Source organism: Ursus maritimus (assembly GCF_017311325.1).
Source record: "Ursus maritimus isolate PB19 chromosome X unlocalized genomic scaffold, ASM1731132v1 scaffold_X1, whole genome shotgun sequence".
Taxonomy (NCBI): Eukaryota; Metazoa; Chordata; class Mammalia; order Carnivora; family Ursidae; genus Ursus; species Ursus maritimus.
In genome coordinates, this window is record NW_024423319.1 from 27,401,288 (window position 1) to 27,427,840 (window position 26,553).

Consider the following 26,553-nt stretch of genomic DNA (forward strand, 5'->3'; position numbering starts at 1 on the left):
TGGAGCAGTTGATTGGAGAAGATGCACACTACATTTCAAAGCAGGGGCTCTAATTGTCATCTCATAAAGTGTTCGAAGACATACTTCCTAAGATAGAGGTTTAAGTAACGTTTCCTCTCTCGTTTAAAAAATTTTCATCATTAAAACAAAATAAGATTTTTTCCTTTGATTTCAGAAATCTAAGAATATAATTATCATAATCTTTCACCTTTCTTGCTATTCTTTTGGTGTAAGAGCTCATAATGGTTATCATTCTGTTGTGCTAATGAAACAAGATTGGGGTTAGAACTCATGTTACGTAAAAATGTAATAGATTCTTAGGATCACAGTGATAATTTAGCATTTCTCTTTCATTTTGGGGAGAAAGTATTATTCAGAACCTCTGCCAAACAGGTATTCCTGATTTAGAAGCCATTTTGTTATTTCCTAAACCAATTGTCTTTTTGGAGAAAGAACTACAAACTAACCTAAGTGAAATAGTAGCTTCTAGAGTGTCAGATTTTAAAGGCATGGGAAATGAGAAGGAAAAGATTCAAGTTCTGTTTTATTATAAGTATACAGGTAGCTGTATGCTTTGACAGGGTCCCTTGATGTTCCGTGTTCCAACCTACTTCTGGCATCTGATTTGAAAAGATTTGGTAGTGGTCTGCTTCTGGAAAGACAAACCCAGTACTGATGTGCACGTCTACTTGGGTTAACTGGGGAAAGAGTCGGTTTCCTATGGCCCCTGTCCCTTGTGTTCAATTTCCAACCGGGATAAAATGGTTTACATTTCAAATCCAAATCGGATCTAAGAAGAATCGGTGAAGAATCATCTCAGATTACTATGCTTTAAATGAGGGGAAAATAGAAGCTTCACAGCTAAAACAGAGACAGCATAATTGAAAACAAGGCTATTACATTCAGGTTTTGGCATTTACTGACTCATTTCTCCAAGCGTCTAAAGAACACATTACGTTCTTTGTGTATTTCTTTTTTGGATGATTACGGACGACACAAACTAAATAGAATATACTGCCCTGGGAAACAAAAACTCTGCTTGTTCTTACCAGGTTAGCAAGCATGTAGTGATAACCTCTTGAATGTTTCCCCAGGATCACAACCTGCAGAAGAAGAAACAAGAAAAATTGCTTATTTAAGAAGGGCATTTCCAATTGCCTAATCAACGGGAAGTGCAACAATCAATCGATGGGCTACAGTGAATTACTTTAAAATAATCAACAAAGTGTTAGGTCTTTGGTATAGAGTAAAATCAGTTAACAGGACCGGAGTTCTTTTTGCACATTTCAATTTCAGGCAGGGAATACAGGAAGCATTGCTAACATCAAAGTTAAAAGTGTCAAAAACAAGAGAGAAAAAGCTCTCTAAACTTCCAGGTCAGTAGCATCATTGTCACTTAAAATAGATGGCAGAAATGCTGAAGCTGATGATCCCCCGCCCATGAACTGGATTCTGTACTCAGCTGCTGAGATGGAAAATGGGCTGAACGTGGAATACAAATTAGAAAATAGAACGTACAGTACATTTTTGTTGTTGTTATCTGGAATGCTTAGGGAATAGAACACTCTGGGAATGGGGTTAATGGGATTTTCAGGTTAATCGAGGTTGCTTTTGCTTATTGAAACTTTTCTAAAATGCTTACCTACCTTTTCCTGCCTTAATAGGAAGATTTGTGACCATCTGTACAGCTTCGGGTGCCGGATGTGAGGGCGCAGGGCAGTGGGGGAGGGGATTGTCCCCTAGGGGACATCTGGAGCTGCCTGGAGGCATTTTTGCTTGTCACATCTGGAACGGTGACTAGTGTGTAGTGGGTAGAGGCCAGGGATACTGCCACACACCCTTCAGTGCACAGGACAGCCCCACACAACAAAGAATTGTCTGGTAAAAAATGTCAGGAGCACCCGAGGTGGAGAAACCCTGCCTTGGGGTCATCATTCTTCCCGTAATTTTCATGAATAACACTGTATTAATTCTAAGCCTTACAGTATACAAAATTCATTTTTTTGTTATTTCAAAATACGTAAGTGTATTGAATAATTTCCAGCCAAATATACTGGTTGTCAGTCGGAAGCTTTTGACTAAATACCTGACATAAGCTTATTTCCAGATAGCTAAGTAGGGCAAATTCCGGTTAATTGAGGATTTTATAAACTGTCACTTTATTAAGTACTGAATATGTACGAAGTACCCTACTGAACGCAGGGAGTGGGAACCGGGAGAAGGATCACACAGACGGTAAAGATACAACCGGAAATGGAACCCGGTTTTGTTCCGGGTCTGACGCTAATACCACCTTAAGAAAAGTGAAATAAAATCATGAATAGTAAGGCCTTGGAAAGAACCCATGCAAGTAAGGTGCCATTAAGCTGAAGCTTTCTGACAAGTTCCATCATGGATACAGCTATCAAAGGGTTTAAAAACAACTTGAGGGGGCGCCTGCGTGGCTCGGTTGGTTGAGCATCTGACTCTTGATTTCAGCTCAGATCACGATCTCGGGGTCCTGGGGATTGAGCCTTGTGCTGGGCTCTGCGCTCAGTGGGGAGTCTGCTGGAGATTCTCTCTCTCCTTCTGCTCCTCCCCTGCTCTCTCTTTCTTTCTCTCCAAATAAATAAATAAAATCTTATAAAAGGATAAAATAAAAACAACTTGACAAGACAGTAAAATTGCATACATATCAAACCAGAACTATATATAAAAGGCTATAACAACAGTAAAAACAATTGCCCTTAACTGAGTGCCTAGTATATGCCAGGCACTGTGTTAGGTGCTTTCTATGTGTTGAATCCCTAGAACAATTTAACAGATTAAATATCATTAGTTTCATTTTACAGAGGAGGAGTCTCAGCTCAAGAGAGTTTAAATAATATGCTCGAGGTCACACAGCTCAGAAGTGGTAAAGCTGGAATTAGAACCTGGGTCTGCCTGCCTCTAGAACCCATACTCTTGGCAACACATTATGCAGTCTCTTAATATGCACTAAATATCAAATACCAAGAATTGTTCTAGGTTGTTGGAGAAGAGGAAGAAGAGGTATCTAACATCTGCTGGGATGGATAGGGAAGGTTTCCTGGAGAAGATAAGGTTTAAGCTGGTTCAGAGGCGAGGAACCACATATTTAAATATGCTTATCATGCTGGTATTAGAAGCTTTCCAGTCATTTCAAGGGCTGAGAGAGAGAGAGAGAGAGAGCATGCTATTTTCGATTAATTTAAAATATGAGCCGCATTTCTGACTGATTATTTATGGAGGAAATGAAAGGTTAATGAATGTCTTAAGGAAGTGATTTCTCACGCTGCCATGACACAAAATGAGCTGTTAGGTATCTGCTGGGATGTATTCTTCAGTGTCCGCTCGTGAGAAACCTCCTTTTGTTACATTTGTTAACTTTGGATGGCAAGATGGGACCATACATTTGTTGAATTTTTAACTCACAGACAACCCTCAACATAATAAAAGCAGAGGGTTTTGAGTTCTGCCAGAAAAATGAGCGAGATTCCTGAGGACATCTGGCAGAACTTAGAGAAATAAAGCAGCGAGCCCAAAGGAAATGAGGTCTTTCTCCCCAGAGGAAGGGTTAGCGTCCTTTTGAGCAGAGGGGAGGTGAGAGGAAACCACAGAAACATCAGTGTTGTGAGAAAAGCCCCGAATGAGAACCCAGGAGCCCAACCTTGTCATGTACTCACTGCTTGCTTGCGGGCAAAGCACTCAACGTACTCCCACCTCATTTCCTTATCTGTAATCTGGGACGACGAACCGGCCCTTCCTGTCTCCCAGGTGTTGTCAAGATCAAAGTGAAGAATATCTACGCTTGTATAATCACACGAGGTTCAATAACCACGAGTGGGGGTCACTCCCTAAGACATTGTGTTTTAGGTTCGGCAACACTTGAAGCTATTGGAGTATGTGCTTTAGTCCCTGCCCAGATAGTGTGTCCAGAAGAAACACTTATTTGAAGGTAGCTGTCTCATATTATCACCTCACAAAGCTTAGCTTAAACTGGAAGGGATGGGAAAGTCATCTAAAGATAGGGACCTTTGGGTGTCACAGAGCTGCTGCCTCGAAGGCCCTAATTACTTCCTCACCCTTACTTCCAGCGCCTTCTTAACTCTTACTTAACATACAGTTCTTACCCATCCTGGTCTTTCAGTTCACAGTCAACGAAAAGCTGCAGATTAGAAGGGGTGTGTATAGAGGGAGGGCGTGATATTAGAGAGAGACACATTAGCAGCAGAGGGAGTGACAGGCTGACTTAAAGGAGCTAGCAGCCAACATCATACTCCCGCACGGTAGCATCACGCGTGTTCATCGTCAATGCCCGAGTCATCGGGGTCTGGTTGATTGCGTTGGAAATTTCTGCTGAAAAAACCCCATGGTACGCTTTGTGGTAGGTTTCCAACAGAAATGCTCCCAGTCCCAGTACTTAAGAGAGCGCCCTCCGATACCTTGAAATCTTAGTTCTGCGAGGCCGCAGTGATCCTGCCAATGTGAGCTGAGTGAGGCCTCGCTGCAAAAAGTGTCCTGTTTTACTCTGGGTCTTTCCCTGTTTTGCATTTTTGGTGCAGGGCTTGTGGGAGGGAGGGTGGGGTGGGAGGGCCGTGTGTGATAGAATGCACAAAAGAACTAGTTAATGGGAGTGATTCTTGTGCAGTTAGTCCTCAATCTTGATTCTTGCCATCTGCTTAGATGAACAAGGCATAAATTGTACCCTGAGCTATTTAATGACTCTGGTAACCAAGAGAATATTCAACTTTGCTTTTACAGTAATTATAATAGCTCTTTCTGAATTAGTCTCAGAACTTCAAGTAGAAAAGCTGTCTTAACAATCTACTGTGAAATTTAAGGAGGAAATACCAAGTTCCCAAATCCATGTACCATATTCACTGTGCCTTTGTAAGATTTGTTGGAGGTGACGGATGGCGAGATATGATGGCAGATATGATAAATGTAATAAGGAGAGATGTGTCAGATGTAGATAAAATTCTTTGTTTTAAGGAAATTTATTTTTAGCCTCACAAATAGGATCCGAACAAACAAAATGCCACGATCCTGATTCATTGAAACTTAAGCAACACTTTTGTTTGCAGATAAAAACAGCTCTTCCATACTAACTCACTGAGCCGGGCATATAGCACAGCATTAAATTATTTGTTAAAGCTGCCAGTGAATCATGGTCTACCCACTTGGGGGAAACGTTCCCTTATTGACTCCCCCATCCACTTATCTGTGACATTGGAGGCTGGGTTTCACTGAATAGTTAAAAATAATTCAGAAACTATTCAGTTGGTTTTCTATGTAAGAGGCCATTTCTTTTCCAAACTAATGCTCAATCTAGACATTTTCGTAATTTTAGAAATTTGAAATTAAATTGCTCTATAGGACTACTTGAGAGAGGCCCACAGACCCTTTGGGAGCAAAAGCATCTGTTTTTCTATGCTCACATTAAAAAAAATATGTGTATGTGGAAAAGTGTCTATGATTTTTTTCCCCTTAGATCCATCTGGTATGCAGATGAGGTTATTTGCAGACCTAAGTATCTCCATGTTTGGATTTTCTACATCGGTGCCAAAAAAGGATCTATGTATAAAGATTGATCTTGCTTTGAGTACAGAACATGCCTTCCCTGCTCACCTTAACTTGCTTCTCTTCGATTTAGGTACCCTGAGAAATCTGGGGGGCTGGGGAAAGAAATGAGGGAGGTTTCCAGTTTTAATTCGCCCAATTTACCTATTGTATAGGTGTTTTCTCTTTAAGGAAAAACCCACATTCCTTGTGTTCAAAGGGAAAACATTTTTCAGCACCCCCCCTCCCTTTCCTGCTTCTTCAGTTATAAAAAGAGATGTTGTCCTATGGCAACCTATCTAATTTCAGCTGTGTTGGGAGTTAAATAGTGGTATGTTACAAAAATCAGCCTCAGAATATGCCCCACTTCCCAGAAGAAATCTTCCATCAGATATGATAAAAGACATTCATTTTCTTGAATGAAAACCCCGAGCTACTAAATTGCTTTAGTCTTAGTAAACATATATCAGAAGTCAATTCCGTTAGAATTATTTTGTAATAATCTCAATCTGCACACACATGCTCTCCTCTAACTGAAAGACAGTGAGTGCCTCATATTGCGGTCATCTGACTTGAATAAATGTGCCGGATTAGTGAGGCAGAGAAGAGCCAATCACCCATCCCAAAGTCAGCCCAATGGCAGTGGGGGTGGGGGTGGTGCCGATGGAGAAAAACGGGCTGAAGCTTTTCATAAAGAAGGAAAATGGGAGCATAACCGAGAAATCTCATCAGCGCTTCTGCTGTCTAGAGGGGAAGCTTATGCAGAGAGAAGGCAGTTGAATAAGGCATCAAATAAAATGCGAGGATATGAGGATTAGAGGACAACGATTTCACCAAAGAACATGTCTTTGGGAAGTTTCACTTCCCAGACTTTAATAGTGCATTCACTATGCCTGAACGGAATATACAGAAGACTTAATGCTAAACAGCAGGAGAGGCGAAGAGAACGTACAAATGAGAGGCAGTACATGGCCACGAGTAAGTGAAAGGACCAACAGATTGTTCTCGCTCCTGTGGATAAGGGACCATTTCAGCGCACGTTGACCTTGGGGGAAACACCTCACTGTATTAACCCGGAAACAGTGTTTCTCGGATCTCATTCCTTCACAGACTTCCAATTGTGCCCTATCCACATGCCGCGGTACTACGACTTACTTCATATTCACCTTTAGAGCTACTCCTTTTCCTAAATTTAGCCATGTCTAAAGCAATAGTATCCATGAAACTACATACGGGAAAATATATGCAACTGTACAGATATAGAATATATTCCTCCCGATGTCACTGACAATCCTGCCGTATACCACAAGGGGTGGTGGGAAATAGCGCCTTAAAGCTGTCACGTCTTTAGGGAAGAGAATGTAGATTGCGTCTCCCTGTCCTGATAAAATAAGGTTAATGTGCCTTGTGGTTCAAATCTTGAGTATCTGTACCTATTTTCAAAGGTTCATGAGTTTTGTAAGGGAGCAAAATGAGGGGCAGCGTTTTGGAGGTAACAAATAATGCCCGGGACTGGGTACAAATGACAAATCTGGAACGTACAAAAACATTTCCTAAGGAAATGTCCACGCACTGCCTCACTCAGGACGTCCAGCAGCTCTGCGCGGGGAGAGTCCTTGGTCAGGGGCCAATAATGAACACTTAAAACACCGGGACCTTTCCACCAGAGCTTTCTGTAAAATGATGTGTTTCCAAACACTGTGACTTTTCTTGGACTACCTCATCTGGACGACCTTTCACAGTACCCTATTTATGTTTGGAAATATTCCTGATGTTTCTTCAGGTAGGTGAGGTAGGGTGATTTTAATTAGTATTCAACCTAGAATAATATGGCCAAAGGACTGTAGTTTCTCTTCAACATATCCATACGTATGACTTTTGTAGTCTCTCTGCATTCGTATTGGCTATCCCCCCAAAAGAGTGATAATTTATTTTATAATAAGTTTTATTTTTTATTTTTTTTTTTAAATTATTATTTATTTGAGGGGGGAGGGGCAGAGGGAGAGGGAGAGATAATCTTAAGCAGACTCTACACTGAGCGTGGAACCCAGCACAGGGCTCGATCTCACGACCCTGAGATCACAACCTGAGCCAAAACCAGGAATCAGACGCTTAGCCAACTCAACCACCCAGGTGCCCCTAAATGATACATTTTTAAATAACAGCATTCTTCACGTATTATTTTATGAAGTTTACTGTCAGTTATTTTATGTTCACACAACTTTGGTTTTAGTAATTTACAACTTTATTCTAAATATCAAATAGTATCTTTTTTCTTTGTAGATTTTGCAAAATCATTTGGGCCCAAAGCACTATAATCCTGACTTTCTAAGACCTACTTTGAGAACTATACAGGTGGTAAGTAGAAGGCTTGAGAGTGTCAGTGGACTCATTCCTTGTATTTTTTTCTCATTACTTGGATTAAAAAAAAAGGAATGGCAACATCTGGCATACAGCTGAATAGTCACTCAAATATGTGTTGTTTCCAGCTGAAACCACTTGGGGATAGGTGGAATAATGCAGGACACCCTTCATTCCCCCACGAGTCACACTTTCCCATCTTGAGGTATGTATCAGCATCAATAACTCTAGTACCAAACCTAAAATAACACCTTATAGTGTTTATACTTTTCTTTATAGATGTGATCTGAATCACCCTTAAAGCTTGGGAAAAAATTCGTATTTATTAAAGGTGATGTGCTAGAAAGAGCTAGATGGTTCTGGATTCAAATCCTGCCATTTACCCATTAGCTCCATACAGTGTGCAAAATCGAGCCATGGTTGGCTGGGTAGAGTATTAGAAACCCAGGTTCAGTCCAGAATGATGGAGCCTCCATATGGGGAGGAGAGAGGAAGGAACATTTGGTGTGGGGATATGGAGAATAAGATGTTCTCCTTAGAACTCCCTGATGATGTCTCTGTGAATCAATCTGCCGTTTGTGTAATGCTTCCAGCGTTCGACACCCCAATCTGTGAGATTTTCTGATTGCTGAAGGGAGTGAGTGAACAAGTCTATATTTTCAAATAAAAGGAAATATTTCTCAGAAATCCAGTATATTTTGGGGGCCTTTGTTTTTTAGGATAGTTGCTTACTTGGCAGATTTCTCCCTCTTCTAAGACCATGTCATTGAAGTGTCTCTCCATTTGGCAATGGATGACAAATGATAGAGGCTTCGTTCATGGCAGGCCAAACATAGAATTCTCCTAATTCCCAAATGGTTGGTTTGCTTGGGTCTTTCTCTCCTGCTATTTGAATTTGGCATTATCATCCCCACTCTGACAGCTTATCTACCTTTGTGATCCCACTGATATGATAACAGTTCAAGCACTCCAGGCAGAATTACAGACTTTCAGCCCAAAACAGGGAGCTCCTGAAAGCCAATCATTAAATATTCAGGAATTTTGTGAGCCAGTTATTAAGCCATTGGTAGCTTGAAATCAGCCATGGTAGCTATGTTTACAGTACAGACATCAGCCAACACAACAGATCAGGGCTTTTCCCCCTTGAGAGCCAGTTTACCCCCATGCCACACCTGCATACCACTGGAATATGGATTGAAAGAATATGGATTGAATATAGAATATGGATTGAATATAGAATATGGATTGGAATATGGATTGAAGTCCCTTGTGGATGGAAGAGTTGCCTCACTTCACCACATTTCGTTCCTCTCTTCTTCTAATAGACATTTGTTGGGTGCCTGCTCTGTGCCAATCCTGGGGCCAGACGCTGGGGAGACAGAGGTCACCAAAACCTGGTCCCGAGCCTGGAGGATCTCAACACCAGAGGAGGAAAGACTGCCAAGTTAACAGACAATTACAACCCAGCAGGAAAAGTATGAAGATAGTAAAATGGACAAGGTACACTGAGGAGAGCATGACTAACTCATAACCCACTTGAGATAGAAAGTGCTTTGTCTCCAAACTAAAGACCTAAGGATTTTTTTTCCTGTGGTTTTTATAAGTGGGAATCTGACAAACAGGTAACTTAAAGAGAATGCTATTTTGGAACCAAAGAGAGATGTCTTTCAGAGGGCTATTTCTCTTGATTTCAGGAGAGCCTCGCTGTTTTACAGTGCTTACACACTAGAGGAAAGATTTTTATTTAGGCCAATATAGGCATTTGTTGTGATGGCAGTGAGGGCCGGCTCCGTAAGAAATTGTGAACGAAATGATTGGTTGGAAAAGCTAAGTTAGAAGGGATATAAGTGGTTATGTGGTAAACAGAATGGGATCTGCTACGGGCAGTGTGTTCCAGCTTTGCCAGTTACAAGCTGTGTAACTGTGGGCGAGTTACTTAACCTCTCAGACTCAGTTTTCCATCTGTAAAACAGAGAACATAAGAGCTGATAGGGAGTTGATTCGGGTGGTCAAGAGTGCAGGGTAGACCGCCTGGGTTAGACTCCCTACTTTGCCCTTTCATAGCTATGTAGCTTTGAGCAATTAACTTAAACTGTGTCTCAGTATACTCATCTGTTAAATGGGTCTGTCATTGGTACCTACTTCATAGAATTGCAGCAAGGAGTAAATGAAATAATGTACTTGTAGTTCTTTTTTTTTATTATGTTCAATTAGCCAACAACATCACTAGTTTTTGATGTAGCGTTCAACAATTCATTAGTTGCGTGTAACACCCAGTGCTCATCACATCACGCGCCCTCCATAATACCCATCGTTCTTAACATAGTGCCTGATGCTTATCCCATATTCGTTATGTTTTCCCTTCCTTATTCCTAATGTAATGCTTCCTCCTTCCATCCTTTTCTGCAGAAATCACATCTGGCCTTCAAGTCCTGCTCATAAGCAGCCTCTTCCATGAAGGCTTCCCTGATTTCATGTCCCTTATTCTCAAAATGTGCAAAAGTGGTTTCCTGCTGCTGTGGGGTAAGGGAGATGGAGAGGCATCAGAACGTGGTGCAGAGGGGGTATTGGGGCCACTGGTCAGGATAGCACGGGGTTGGAGGTGCAAGAAAAGGCTGAACTTTGCATGCAGGGTTCAGGCATTTGAGTTGAGGGCGATAAAAGGACAAGAAGCGGAGAGGGGTAAACCAACAACAAAGGAGTCCACACTGTCACCCTCCACCACCCTCTCCTCTCCTACCCCCAACATTGATCAGGACCAGGAATCCAAACCACCCAGAAACCATGGTTGGGAAGATGTGCGTGGGGAGCTGGAGCTGAGACATTGTTCTGCGCAGAGACAAAGCAGCACACACAGGCCATTACTGAACCGAGCATGGGTAGTCAACACAGTGTCTGTAGCGCAGGAGAGAATGGGGGTTGGGAGCAGGCAGCAAAAAAGGTGAGAGCAGACATTTGGCAGCGTCTGCAAGATGGATCTCTCCTCTGCATGGTAGACAGTTGCCCGGGAGTCTCGGGCCGCCCCACACTGACAGTAACAACGGGTCCTTGGCTTTATCCACGCTTCCCTTCCGGAGCAAGGAGGCCGAGCAATTCCAGGCTTTCCCATTTGAATCCACAGAGGCCTTGGGGGCAGGAAGAACACGAGGAACACAGTTCATGTTCCTTGGAGGCCCAGGCTACAGAAATGTCTTAGGACAGTATTTCTCAAAGCGTGTGTTGTGGGGATCACCCGGAGAAGGTATTAAATGCAGGCATCTGAGCACTTCTCCAGAGAGCACCTCTCCAGGGAGTTCTGATTCGGAAAGTCTGGGTCAGGGCCGGGGAGTCTGCATCTGACACTTGGCTGATTCTGATGCACACTGAAATCTAGAGCTACCTTCCCGTGTGGTAACAAATGCACTTGGAAAAGCTAGAAGGATCCTCAATGATGGATTCTCATGAAAGGGGATAAGGAGGGACACACTGAGCTTATGAGGGGCTCCCTTAAGAAGCTTCCATGGGAAGGGCAGGGGGCAGCATGAGGACACTCACTCAGACTCCTGGGACAGGAGCCAAAGGAGGGCTCTCTCACAGATTCTTGTTTTAGACAGGGCTGCACCAGAGGCGGACTCTTGAGACAAAGAATGGAGGGCTAGTAGTTGGGATTCCAGGAAGCGCTGGTAGGGGAGGGAGGAAATGAGACAGCAAAGGGAAAGAAGCCAGTCCGGGGGCATTCTGGAGCAGGTTAGCTCCGAGTACCTCCGGGAGTGCCGCGTGAGGGCCGGGAGGCTGGAGCCTTTGTCCTTCGCTCCCCATTCACGTTGGCTGAGAGCTTCCATCAGGAGTATTAATTCCTGCCCAGGGCTGCTTTTTAAAAAAATTTTATTTATGTAAGAGAGAGAGAGAGAGTGAGAGAGAGAGAGCATGCGCAGGAGCCCAGGGAGGAGCAGAGGGAGGGGCCGAGGGAGAGAGAAAAGCAGACTCCCTGCTGAGCAGGGGGCCCGACATGGGACTCGATCCCAGGACCCCAAGATCACGACCCGAGCCGAAGTCAGATGCTTAACCGACTGAGCCACCCAGGCGCCCCCGGCCCAACACTTCTGACTTGTCTCACTCTCAGGCTGGGAGAAAGGCTTCCCATGGAGAATAGCATGTGCTTACGATAGGAGGCCGCTGGTGTGGATAACAAAGGCTAGTGCCAAGCGGCCATGGGTAGGGCATCCCCAGCACCTGCTACAACTGCAGTGACCTGTAAGTCACGCGTATGGCACCTTACAGTTTACATATTGCTTGGCCATGCGTCATTGCAACAGATGAAAACAAACAAACGAGGTGGGCAGGAGAGCATCATGGCGGTGGGAGCGGACCCTGGAGTCAGACTGACCTAGGGCACCAGTTCTTCCTCTTCATTAGCCACGTGGCCTTGGGCAAGTCATTTGAACTCTCTGAATCTCAGTTTCCACATTTAAAATAGGAATCATAACAGCACCTACTTCTTCAGGTTATTGTGAGGCCTAACTGAAGAGATGCGTTTAAAGTTTCTAGCAAAGCACGTGAGTTTTAAGGGATCCCCTCTCCCCTATCCCTATGTCTTTACTCATCTCATGTGCCCACAGCAACAGAGCCCCGGTGTATGGCACCGACGTGATGCTTAATAGATGTTTCAAACAAGGAAGGCTCAAGTACACCTTGGAGCAAAGTCCAGATTGCCCAGGAAGTGGTAGAAGTTGTCATTTAAAGTAATAAAAACTCGAGAAAAGTGTATTGAGGGGATGGGCATTGAGCAAGTTCAGACGCAGGGAAGGCTGTCTCCTGGAGAGGAAGATGCCTTGTAGACTGGATTTTGAATGAGTGGGGGCAGGGGGATGTTGTTGGCAGAGCGAAGGGAGAAGAGGACCCCGGGGGGGAAGATGCCTTGGACAAAGGCCTGGTGGTGGGACAGAACAGAAGACAAACATAAGCTCACATTTATTGAGCATTTACCATGTACAAGGTGGGAACTGATTTTTCACAGGCTTTACCTCATTGGATCCTCACCACAACCCTTGAAGGTAGCTACTAGTCTACTAGTATTAATTGCCTCTTCCGTGTCAGGAAACCGAAGCCTGAAGTTGGGTAACTTGCCTGAGGCCTCACAGGCAGAAAATGATGGAGTCTGGAGTCAAAATCAGATCTGTCCGAATCCAAAGCCCAGTCACTGGGTGGTAGCAGCTCTACTCATGTTTATGGATCATAAGAACTATTATTATGACTGTGGGATGACCAGCTCCCACTATGAGTTTAATGCAACAAAGACTGAGGACCTACTGTTACTATGTGTTATTACCTAAGCGGGGAGCAGTTATGGCCTGAATCTTGGGAAATTCTCCTTTGTTGCGGGGCATCCTGGGAATTTCCCTTTGGTTTCCCCTAATTATTTCTCAAAGCCATGGGCCTGATTCAGATGATCCTGACTCCAATTTTCGATTCCCTCTCAGCATACAACATGGGTTGTCATTGTTTCATCGTGAGCTGCACTTGTGATGAATGCTGGATAATCAGAACAAAAGCACAGGAAAAATAATTAGGGGGAACCAAAAGGAAGAGGCTCACAGGCTTGGATAAGAGACCGTGCAAAGGTTTCCAGGCCTCAGCCCCTGCAGTTCTGACCATGTAGTTTGATCCTTGTCTGCGTGCAGATGAGTGACGCCATCAAGCCACAGGCAGTCTGACACAGCAGGGTTATTGAGCTAGTTAATTAACAGTCCGAGTGAGCGGCTGTCTCTCTGCGCTGGGCTCTGAAGATAACCCAACCTATGTCTTGGCCAGGCAAGTTAATTTAAAATAAGTGACCTCAATTGGGTAATGGCTGCAAATTCAAATTCAAGAATCCCTATAATTAGTCCCAGATGGATCTTAATTGTTCTTTCAGGAAACAAAGTGGGGAAGGGGGAAAGAGAAATGCCCAGGCCCAAAGTAAAGGTTATTAGCCGTACCTTTCGAAAGCCAGGGCGCTGACAGGGGCAAGGCGTAGGTACCCTGGCGTAACAAGAGTTTCATTGCTGCTTTTCCAAATGCATCCTCCCAGAGGTGGTGTGTAAAATGGGTCTAGCTCTTTCTGAACTAAGGGCTAAAGAAATTCAGCACTCTGCACCATGTGGTCTCAGGCAAGTTATTTAACCTTCTCATGTCTGTTTTTCATCTACGTAATAGAGGAAACGCTATTCACCCTACCTACCTCTGAAGTTCGAAGGAGATACGTTGCAAAAAAGCTTTGAAAAAATACAGAAAGCTCTACGGGGCAGTGTATATTCTTGCTGTGAGCCAGGAGAGTTTCCCAATCAAAGATTTTTGATTTGAGAGTAGAAGGCCCTATGTATGGGGCTCTTTTTATTTTTCCCTGAGACTCATAAACCAAGTATCTTCTGAACGACACCTCTTGAAAGGTGAAAGGGTCACAGTGGGCGGTATGTTCAGCCCCATATGTGTGTGTTGGTATACGATGTTCTTATTTCTTGGAAGGTGTACCCACGGAGCTGAAAATGATTTCGGCTTTGTGGGTTTTTGGAAGAAGTCAGATTATGAAATTGGATCCTTCTCCATTCATGTTAAAATAAATCTTAGACTTGAAATTACCTGCTAGCAAAGCCCTGTGGTACCATGAGGTCAGTGTTGGTCATGGTGAGAGCAGGATGGCGTTATCCCCACTTGTTTTTTTATATGAATGCTTGGGTTTCCCTACAGTGTTCTGGTACATTCTAATTGCCCATATCATCCCCAGCCCTGGAAGCCAAATTAATAAGAATTTGTACAGTGGTAAAAACAATATAAGTGAAAAACTCCTAACCTAGTACAAAGCCTTGGAAGACCAAGAATTTGACCATGTTGGGCTGCACAAATGACTGCTTTTGAAGCTGCTTTTCCCCCCCTTGATTCCACTTTTAAAAGGGAATTGTATCGATACCCATTTGAGTCCCTCTTAATGGAATATAAGCATCTAAGACAGATTTACAACCTATGCCTACTGACAGTAATCACAACTGTTTATCCTTCAAGCCTAACCAAAACTCATTTAAGGAGCTTGCTTTTAAATCAGAGTCTGCGTTCTGCCTTGTTAGATGAGCCAAGCAAATAATGGAGTTGTGTCTCCCAGAATTGCATTGTTATTGAAGGGCCGTGCCTTTTGCTGAAAAGAGCTTGAGGTCATAATGAACAAATAAACGAACAAAAAGCCCCGGCTCCGGATTACCCTTCATCACTGGGAAACACTCATCCATGGTAGGGAGCAGCAGAGGACACAGCTCTGCTAGGATTTTGCAAAGGTTTAAGTGATAGGCTGAGCTGTCCTTTCTACAAATCTCCCTGGGGAGTTTGGGTAGCGCACGCAGCGTGAATAAAAGGCACAGTATACGGTGTGTGCACAACTGGCGATTATTCTCCAAGTGATAAATGTCAGGATTTTTTTTTTTTACTAAAAAGTCAAGAAGCTATTTATTTAATGCAGCAGGTATTTACTGAGCACCTGCTAGGTTCCAAACCGTTTTGGATGCTGGGGGCACAGCAGTGAACAAAACACAAAACCCCCTGCCCTCATGAAGCCTAGACTTGGCTAGGTTGGCTAGTAATTACTTCCTCCTGTGAATTCCTAGGTGGTTTCTAGCTCTCATCTTTCTCTCAGACTACTAATGATGTCCCCGATTTAGGCATGTGTTCTGCCATTCTGATGAGACTCTAGGTCCGCGAGGGCGGGGCCTCCGTTTCAACTGGGTTCATCATTCAGCACAGCGCCCTGTGGGCATGTATTCAATCACATTGTGGATGATGAGAAAGAAGACTTGAAATACAAGGAAGAAGGATGAGAAGTGACATTAACTTCAAATGTTATCTTTCTGGGGTAGTATGTTTTCCTATGAACAGACTATCTTAACCTATACACTAATTCCAGGCAGTTGGACGGGAAGTGGGATGGGGTGAGGAGGCTGGCGGCCCATGCAGGGGAACCCATCTGTAGATTTCTATTTGGTATTGACATAATCTTGGGTGGTGTGCCGCAGAGTATGGACTCTAAAATCAGATCTGTGCTTAAATCCTCGCTTTTTCACCTCAGTGTCTTCACTGTAAAATGATAGTGTGGATTAATCCCTAAGTAGAAGCCTCTCATTTCGGAGACCATGTTACTGCATTTCCTGGTGGAAAAATCCCGTTTCTTGGGGATCAGAGGGTCATGACAAAAGGTAGAGTCATGTTTTGATCAATATAACCCATGTTTTTCTTGGCATCAAGTTCCTACCATTCTGCTTTATGACATCTGAGCTGGTCTTAATTTCCTAATTGGCACTGCTTATTAGCATTCACTCTGACAAGCAGTAAGTGGCATTTATCATACCTATGCAAATAGAAACGTCCACCCCCTTCCACCAAACCAGATGAACTATTGGATCCTTGAAGACTCAGTTCAACAAATCATCAGGAGAAGGCCTCCCTGATCTCCAAGTCAGGCTGAAGGAGGCATGTTTCTTGAGTATTCCATGAGGATCTGTGTTCCCCTTATCACACTAGACCGTGATCATCTGTTTACTTGACTGCTTCCCTACTAAACCATGAGCTCCTTAAGGACTGGAACCATGTCTTATTTGTTTTTTATTTTTATTTTTTGAACTTCTTACTAGTTCTTATCCAGGACAACAGACATAGGCAGCGTGAATAGGAATGTTCTCTGGCTTTCAAGGAGAGCTTGAAAACTTTCCTTACATTTCAGCAGATATGCTGGAAGGGATCATGCATAAGAGCCTTCTGTTTCTTTTTCCACGCAATTAAGAAGATAAAGCCATTCACTTGTTTCTCCCACTTCGAGTAGTATTCCTGTTTATGCAGATTCTATGAAGAGGACACTGAGTAATGGGTCCTTTTCAGTTTCCATAAAGAACCGAGTCTGAGCTAGTTTTTTTTTTAATGCAAAAAGCCTTTGTTAGATATGTTGGGTTCTGCTGGAATGAGATTGCAAATGGAACCATCCCTCTCTTCCTCAGTACAACAGCAAGGGGAAACTCATCACCATCTGACAACTTTTCAACTAAACTCTGAGCAAAGCAAATAAGATGGAACTCATGAAATCGGTTTGCAGACTGAACAGCTTTCACTGTGTTTGGAGAAACCATACAATTTTGGCTCATAAATCCTCCAGTACCTGGACCATTATTAACATAGCCCCCTTTTCTTAAAAAATACAGTTTGATGGCAAGATTGCCATGCATGCATTGATAGGACTTAAGAAAGTTAAGAGAATGAGTTTCGGGTCACTGGGTGGTAAGGACCATAAACGAAAAGTGGGTAGGATTTCATGTGTATTGCCTTTTGAGGGTTCGAGGTCACTGGCTATCGTTTAGCAAGCAGGGTAAATTGTGGTGGAGGCTGCAGGCGGACAGAGTCGCTGGGGAAGGAGACCCCTGGGAAGTTTTCTCAGGCAAACACTGTCCTCCTACATGGTTTCAGTATTCCACAATTAGTGCTTTATCTTCAGCAGGTTGGGTGTGAGAAGCAGCCCATGAGTCTTCTGGGGAGGAGAGGAGAACGACATTCCCCGTCCCTAATGAAAGCAAATGCCCGAGGATTCAGGGAGGGACCCGCTGCCACCTGCTATTGACGTCGCAAATGCAGAGGAGCTAAAGGCTCTTTTGGGAGATACACTTTCCTTTCACTCCTTGCAACTCTCTCTGAGTGGCTTGGTGGTCATTGCCATGGACACCAAATAGCAAAGGGGTTTGAGTCAGAGTTTGAAGGATTGTGCTGGGTAAGACTGAAATTAAGTTAATGTGTGTACAAATAAGGTGTGTTTCTTTCCTTTTTGCCTTTGAGAAAACTGCAACAAAGCTGTCTGTCAAGCAACAATTGATTTTATATTGGCCAGGGAAGGGGGAGGAGGAGTGATTTATTGAATAGGAGGTTCTCAAGTTAAACACAGGCAGTAGTCTGAAATAGGTCAAGAGAAGTGGAAAGGACTCTCAGAGCTGTTGAGGACATAGCAGCGAAGGAACTTCAGAATGGCCATTAAGAAGCTTTTGATAGTACCTTCTTTGTCTAGTCCCCTGATGATTCAGTATCCCTGGATCTTCATCTCTTAATCTAAGACATAGTGTTACTGAGGTCCCACTCTATTTTGGTCCTTTCCTCTTATTTACCTCTGCAAGTATGTGTGTGTGTGTGTGTGTGTGTGTGTGTGTGTGTGTGTGTCTTTTAGATAGCATCGTTTCAAGGTTCCGATTTGCAAATCGGTTCACCCAGTTCTGTGTCCCCATTCTTAAGATTGGCAGGCACATTTTCTGGCAATGCTGAACTTTGAAAGAGATGGCACCCTTCCTGCCCCTGTCCTCAATAATGATCCACTTATACCTAGAACTAGAATTTCCACTGTTGGGGCAATTAAAGGCATGAAAACAATTGAAGTTAAACCAGGGAAGTTTGAATACAATACCCGTGTTTAGGACAGACTGGCCCACAAAACCATAATCAAAGCACCTGGCACCCCCTTGGTAACACAAATCCAAACGTTTAAGATGACACCCCCACTTCAGTCTCTCTCTCTTGAGACCCGCCTCAGATTATAGAAGAAGCTTAAATGCTTTTTGAGTTCTCAGGCTCAGTGACCACACGTTCCTTTCCTTGTTCATTTTCTCCTCCTGAAGAAATGAGGGGCAGTGACTCTAATTATAATGCTTGCTACGCTTGATAATGTGTAGACTTGCCCTCTCTGAGGATCTTAGAATACTTTAGAGAAATTGTCCGATTCATCTTAACGTCATCCTAGTCAGGCAGGGAGGGGTTCTTATATTTTATGGCTGCAGTCGCTAAGATGATGAAAGGAGAGGTGACTGTACAAGGTCACACGGTGATCTTGAGACAGAACTCAGCCAGCTTCTGGGTCTTTGGCCTAGCGCTAGATTACTTCAGAAGATATTGCCAGCCACCATTCTTTTCCCAAGTAGGGTGTTGGGGGTTCATGTGTGTTTGGGAGGCTCTTGGGTAGCTATACTTATTTCAAAAGGTTGGAGAGAGAATAGTGGTGCCTGGCTACTTCTCTCATCCACTTACCTCCACCTCTGGTGACATGACACTAATTGTCACCAATCTCCCCAAGCCCTGGCCCTGGCCTGTTGAATGGTGCCCCATACTTGTCAATTTGTTATAACCTCTGGTCAGAGACAGATCTGGAATGAGGGAAGCCTGACCCAACAGACATGGGATGTGACCGGAAGGGCCAGTGGGGTGGTTGGTAACAAACTGACCAAGGGCTCTTGCCCACACTCTGTCTCATCAAAGTCCAGACCTTGGCATGGATCAATTATTTGCCATTGCCCTTCCGTGTTAAGGAAGTAAAGAACTTGGGTTTGCATCTTTTATTTTATTTTTTTTATCACTACACTTATTTTGCTTGGTGTCTCTCTGTAGGAAATCCCAGAAATCTAAATTATTTTACACATAAGGGTCCTGTGGTAATGGAAGCAATAATTAGCTTTTGCGTTGCTGTTGTAAACTGTGGTTCTTGCAGCCCTTATGAAACTGTTTGTTACAGCATCTGTTAGAATCTAGGACAAGGCTCCTGTAATCATGCAGCTGTGTGATGAACCTTCTAATTGCTACATTTTTGTTGCTCTTAATCTGGGGAAATTTCCTAATAAAGCAGGATGATGATTCTAAAAAATTCATTAATGTTCACAAGGCAGTTATTGTAACGCATAGGACTTAGTCAACCTCTCAGCGCCTGCAAAGGCTTACCCGGCGCAACCGTAGTGTAAGCCCCACAAAGGAACAGGTAGCGGGGTGTTTTCCTCCCATGCTAACTGAAAATGCATTCGTTGCCTGTGGAGGGATGAAAGCAGCTATGCATGGGCAGTGTTTCCTTTCCCTATTTTGTTTTTAAAGATCTGAGTCTCGCTTGATTAAGTGATGGGATCAACTCAAAACAAAGGAAGATACTTGTATTAGTTTTATTTTTGCATTTGTTCATATCTTTAGAATTTTGGAATAAGGTACCAGCCTTAATCCTAAAATGCTGGTGTTAAGAGATGGGAGAGAAGGCGTTTTGATTGAGTAGATCTTTACTGCAATCTGCTCTACATCGCTGTGTGTGAAGGGCACCTGAGCAGCAGTGTGACAGTGGAGAAGGATGTAACGGGGGACTTAGGAGAGGCTTGTGATGAACAAACAAACAGTGGTTAATCAGAAGCAACTACCAGAAATTCCTGATAGGATTTTCCCCCATTTTCCAGATATTATAAGGGCTGATGTGATATTTCCATATACACGTGTACGGCTTTCATCAACCAGAAAATCCTATTAATGGGGGCATTTGTTATTCTGTACTCTAAGGAGAAAGGTCAATGATAAACTTCCAGGCTGTGTCCTGGCCTTGGAGCATAGCATCTCAATTCCCCCCTCCATTTGCGTCTCCAAGGCTAAGCAAAGCTCACTGATACTGAGGCTTGCAAGATTCACGGTCAGCAAAGAAACATTCTATGATGGTCACCAGCGCGGCAATCTGAGAAAGCAGGAAAGTTGACTCACACGGTTTTAAATACTTCCCATACTACGCCTTCCAGAATGATTGCACTGCCTTATCACCCCTACTACTGTAGCATGAAAGACACATCCTCCCCCCTGCCCATATCTAGAACCGGGTATGGTAACATGGGCTGGGACTCAATATTTCTTGAATTGCTTACCTTGTTTTTCACAGCTCTGGGAATCATGGTCTGTTGGAACTGGAAGGGGCCATCATATAGAACACAGTCATTTTACAGTTTAGGAAATGGAGGCACGGAGGGATTAAGTGACTCTTTGGAGTACTACAGCTTGGGACTAGAACCCAGGTCTGCTTCTAGGCCTCTGTACGCTGCTTTATAAAACTGCAAGATACCTCCAGGCATCCCAAGGACTCTAACGAGGTTCCCTAATGAAAATTAATTTGAATTTGTGTTGGTTTAAAAAATAAAACCCCCAAACCTCATAGGAAATAATCAAGCAAATAATTAGATACCACAATTTTTTAAGATAAGGGGAGGGAACTGCTGGTTGAGCAGGAGCAGTTCCTTTTTGAGACCAAAGCTTCTATCATCTGAAATAAACAAGTGTCTTGCTGTTTCAAAGTAACGATCTTGAATGAGTTTTTTCTCTTTATTTTCCCAGAGGGGATTTGTTTCTAAATAGTCACAAAGCCAGTCTAGCCAGTCTAGTGTGAAGTATGACCAGAGAATCAGACCATCTTTTTTAATAAGCCGAAGATAAAATCTCTAAATATAGAATACTGGTGTCTGCTACTAACTCTTTTTTTTTTTTTAAAGATTTTATTTATTTATTTGACAGAGATAGAGACAGCCAGCGAGAGAGGGAACACAAGCAGCGGGAGTGGGAGAGGAAGAAGCAGGCTCATAGCAGAGGAGCCTGATGTGGGGCTCGATCCCAGAACACCGGGATCACGCCCTGAGCCAAAGGCAGACGCTTAACGACTGAGCCACCCAGGCGCCCCTGCTACTAACTCCTAGGATAACTATCTGCATTTTAGGGAACAAGTTTGCTTAAGGCTGCCAGTGAGTGTTGAAATCACCTAACATGTGGAAGACTTTTACTGCAAGTAAAAGTGTGTGGCTCTGTCCACTCACGTAGGGCCTGGAGGCCAGATGTCAGGCTGGATTGAAGAGAAACAATGTCAGCAGTGAGTATCTTTAAGAAATCCAACCATGGGTTCTGCTTTTGGGACACTGTTCTGCAATTCTGTGGTGTATTTTTGCTTCAAAATATTTATTAGGGTAGTCCAATATATGTTAAGTGAATAGCTTTAAATCACCATGTCGACAGGGTAAGAAATAGAGACCACAGGACATCATAATTGGTGAAGTAATGAGAAAGGTCCCTGAGGAGGATGTATGAGGCAGCCATTTTCATTTCAGGGAGAAAACTGGAATGGTTGGAGGTGGGAAAAGAAAGGGAACATCTCATAAGATACACTGAGAGATGAGGGAAGGCCAATGGGTGTGCTTGGCTATGTATTACTTGTATAATTAGAAGATTGGGGAGCAGGGAAAAGCAAAGAATGGGGTCCCTCTTTTTTTATATATAAGGGCCTTACCATGTGCCTGGGGGAAGAAGATGAAGAGGCATAGGTCTTAGAAACACACTGACTTTACATTCTATGATGAATGAACTCATATGCAAAAATCAGCTGTGGGGTTTCTAATTTCTTTTATTCTACCAGCACGTATGTACCTTGTCTTTATCATTTTACATTTGTTGAGATATGATGCTTTCTCATTTGATTTACATTGCTAGGGGCTATTACAAAATTTAAAAAGGAAAGAAAGAAAGAGAACTTTCATTTCTTCCAATAGTGCTTAGTATAGTACTCTAATAGAAGCACTCGTGTGAGGTTAACCTCAGAACAGTTGATTGGCCCTTGTCTTGGAAGTGTTCCATGTAAATTACAACGTCTGTTCCAGAGGTCTGGTCCCTTTGCCTTCCTTCTTCTTCATGAGTTACCTCGTAATTATGCAGTGATTTCTTAGATAGGTAAGCAATTATTTATCCATTCCAAGAGATCCCATTCTGTGTGGCCCTTGTTTCTCTAACATGGGGATATGGGCTCAGATACCCTTAGACATCCAGGTAAATAACACCTGCCAATTCCCTTATGTGTCTTTGTGTTTAAAGATTCTGAAAGACTTCTCATTTGGTCCACCTGTAGACACAGGCTGATAAATAAATGGCGCCTTGCTTTGGTTCAAGGGGTCTCCAGTGTCGTTGTCCTATCTCCTATCTAGTACCAGCCCATCATATAATTTGAATGTCATGGAGACATAGACCTAAGTGTGAAGTATAGAACCATTACCATGTGGTGCTGGAAGAAGGTTTAGCTCTCAGCTTGTAACCATGCCTCTGAAAGCAGGTCTCTAGAAGAACTTTGGAATTCTAAGCATAGAGAATCTTTCTTAGACAAACTCTAGTGTTGCAAAGGAATTGACCAGGGGTGCCTGGGTGGCTCAGTCAGTTAAGCGTCCGACTCTTGATTTCAGCTCAGGTCATGATCTCCCGGTTGTGAGATGGAGCCCCCGCATCGGGCTCGGTGCTCAGCATGGAGTCTGCTTGAGAGTCTTTCTCCCTCTGCCCTTCCCCCACTCACACACTCTCTCTCCCTTTCTCTCTCTCAAAATAAATAAAATCTTAAAAAAAAAAAAGGAATTGACCAAACATAGTGCTTGTGGGTGTGTTGTGGCCGTGGCATGGAAAGGAGAAAATTGAGTAATTTATTTCCCTATCACTGCCCCTCCAGGTCCATAATTTATCTGAACCATATCCCCTGACCATCTTCTTCTTTGGACTTCGGATAGGGTAAAAAGGAGAATCTATGAAATAAAGCAGAAGGTATGAAAGTATCAGGAAGATTCCCTGGAGTAGCTTGTACTCACCCCTGAGAGATAGAAGTAAGATAAAAATCTTCCAAGAGTGATGGGCGTATCACTCCTATCCTAGTTCTACCAGGCACTTGATTAACTTTCCATAGCATCTAAGCTTGTCAGGAAGAGTCTACTACTGTGAAAAACACCCTCCCTAACCTGCCTCACCAAACAAATATCATGATAGATGACTGGAAGAGCTACGTTTATACGGAATGAGCCTCGAGTGCTCAGAAAAACCTGCTCTTTGGAAATAAACTGGATATTTTGACAGGGGCATTTATGTTTTAGGTATGAGAGATATAGGAGAATAGGAGCAGGCTCACCCCTAACATTTTTGGAACCCACAGCAGGAACACAAATGGAGGACCACATACCCTATATTTAAAGGTTAAAATGTCCCAAAACAAAGTATGCCTTGGCCTGGCCTGTGTATCTACCTGTCAACCCAAATAAAGAGGTAAACTGAGGCAAGCTCGAATGACCAGAAATTGAGTTTGTGAAGGAATAGCAGAGGAAGTGCAATTCCAGGAAATGCAAACTGTAGCATGCTCCAGGCGAGTCGGTCTAGGGTGTGGGGTGGGCCGTATTTATGGGTAAAGAGTGCAAAGAGTGGGGAAGTCTGGTCAGGGTCCAAGCAATAAGTTCATTGGCTTGAGGATGAAAAGAGATTCTTGATGGATGTTCGTTGTTCAAGAGAGAGGTTCTGGTTTTCCGCGAAGTCAGGCATTTATGGGAAATCAGTCTTCTCAGTTCTTGTTTCATTTTCCTGAAGGCGCATGTGTGAGATTCTCCATTTCAGATCCTCTAGTTCATTTTACATTGAAATCCTTTCACGCGCCCAACGCTTGAACTAGATCAGGCTGCTCAAGGACTCAGGCCCTCCCGCAGGCCAGCGCTGCTACTGGGAGATCCGCACGCGCCGCCGGAAGCTAAGCCCTGGTCTCAGAACTCCTGCCTGGTGACTGGACCCACGTGAAGCCAGGATGGGGTGGACCTGTCAAGTTCTCCAAGAAGCCAAGGACAGCAAGTTGCCAGACCCAAGGCCCACTTTTCTGACTTGGAGTTGCCGAGCAATTCTACATGTCTTCCAAGACTACATCTTTCAAGTCGTGCAGAGGGAGGGAGCACAGTTATCTGGAGAAACCTATCTGCCGAGATTCTTCACTTAGGTTGATTTGGGGAAATTAGCCGTTTTCCTTTTGTCTCCCATGGCGTAAGTTACCAATTTCTCCTTCACTTCCCCTGTCCTTGCCTGACTCCCCCTTACCCCCATGTCACTCTGTGCTCTGATCTGGGGAGCCCAGTTTGTCTTATGTGTCCCTCTCCCTTTTTTCCCTGATGCTCAACCAGCTACTAACTGTTCAAATACTCTCAACACCAAAAAGGCAAAAAAAAGTCTCTGTGTTTTAGTGTTTGCAGTATGAGGAGCCCTCTGAAGCACAGAGTTCAAGGCAGTGGCTCCTCTCACCTGGGTTTAAGGGTGATATTGGGTGGGAGTGAGGAACGTTTCCCTTGGAGGCCTGGTGCTCAAAGCTAGCAGCCCAGAAAAGCTCAGCACCCACCCCAAACACTTATCCTGTGGACATCATGCTTTCCCAGGACCAGTTTTATTTTATGTTGTTTTTCTGGGGTTAATGAAGGGAAGAGGAGCTACGCCTTCCAGACTTTTCCAGGTACATTCAGGTTATTCCCCAGCAAAAGAAGGAGGAAATGGGCAACATCTATGGCAGTTGGGGTAATATAATGGAGATTGTGGTTCTTTACTTGAGAAGACTTGCACGCAGATGGGAATGCTAGTCGTACTTACATATCACTCTGATACAGGAACTCTCACAATTTATTCCTACTCTTGTGGGGTCCATTGCATAGATTGTTTTGGCGCCATAAGTTAATGAACTTGCTCATCATAAATGAGCTTTTCACCAAAGGGTAGGTTTAAGGGGCATATTTTCAATTCCGTGCGTTAATGGAATATGGATCCTCGTCGATTGGAGAAAATATCTGTGAAATGCTTGTTGTTTATCAATGCTTGTTGTGAACAAAGCTGTTCTAGGCTTCATCAGGATGCTTATCTCTTATAACCTCTGGTTGAATCTACTCTGCTTGAAAACCTCAGTCAGACCCAAGGCTGATGAGTGCAGTGATTCACGCATTTGGAGTCAGACCCCCGGGTTCCAATTCTGGCTCCACCGGTTATCAGCTGTATGACCTGTATGTCTCAATTTCCACACCTGTAAAATGGTGATAATATCCCCATCTACCTTATAGGGCTAATAGAAGGATTAACTCACATGAGATATCCACACACATTGATTAAAGCGGTATCTGGAACTTTGTAACCACTTAATACCTATTTGTTATTAAAAATGCCCAGTTGTCATAGGTGGCTCAAGGTTTTAATGCTTTTAATTATTTTAAGTGATGCTGAAAAATCTGGTTAATTCTCAGATGGTCCTTGAGCTTATCAATCACTATGCATGACCCAATGTTACACTGGAGAGAAAAACAGAGAGGTCGTTTAACGCGATAAACTCATATTAGTGAGACCTGAGGCTAGCTCAGGTCTTAAACTCTCTTCTTGTGTTAAGGCTTTAGATTGAATTGATATCTCAGAAAATCCACGAAGACATTGTTCTTGAGCAACGGTCCCTCAATAACTAATTTTCACCAGCATGAAAACTTCCCCTCGTGGGCGAATAGCTACGGTTACCGGTCATTGAGTGCCTGCTGGGTGCCAAGCACTGTGCCAGGTGCTCTTCACAGAGCTTATCTGATCCTCACAACACATCAGGATCACATGAAAAGAAGGGAGTGGAATGGTCTTTCAAGATGAGAAAGTTGAGCCTCAAAGAAATTAAGTCACTTTTTTCAAAGTCATGCAAAAAAGAATAGAGCTAGGATTTGAAGTCATATCTATTTGATTCCCAGGCTGGTATTTATTCAACTCTACCACAAACAAAATCTTCCAAGAAGAAGGGAGGCTAATGCAAACTGTCTCATGGACTCGTAAGTCAGCTAAATGTTTTACCAGGAACGTTGAGAGTAAGGGCTGGGGCAAAGGGGGAGCAAACAGAGGGGAGGAACTGGATGGTACCACTCTGTGCTGAGTGGAGGGTGAGGCCGGGAGCAGGCGTAAGGCTGTGTAACATTTTTAATACACTTGACCTAGGTCTAGGCACCGGGAACAGTGCCCTAGTGACCCCAATTGCTACACATACTTCGGAGC

At 43.5% G+C, this 26,553-nt stretch overlaps 1 protein-coding gene across 3 annotated transcripts in view; it reads right to left on the reverse strand.

Moving 5' to 3' along the window:
• Positions 1 to 26,553, reverse strand: part of GRIA3 (glutamate ionotropic receptor AMPA type subunit 3) — a 282,865-nt gene that overhangs the window by 119,521 nt on the left and 136,791 nt on the right. For all 3 annotated transcript variants that reach the window (XM_040628391.1, XM_040628382.1, XM_040628376.1), the window contains one exon: positions 1,050 to 1,103. In XM_040628391.1, coding sequence (XP_040484325.1) covers positions 1,050 to 1,103 — 54 coding nt within the window. The remainder of the gene's footprint in view (positions 1 to 1,049; positions 1,104 to 26,553) is intronic.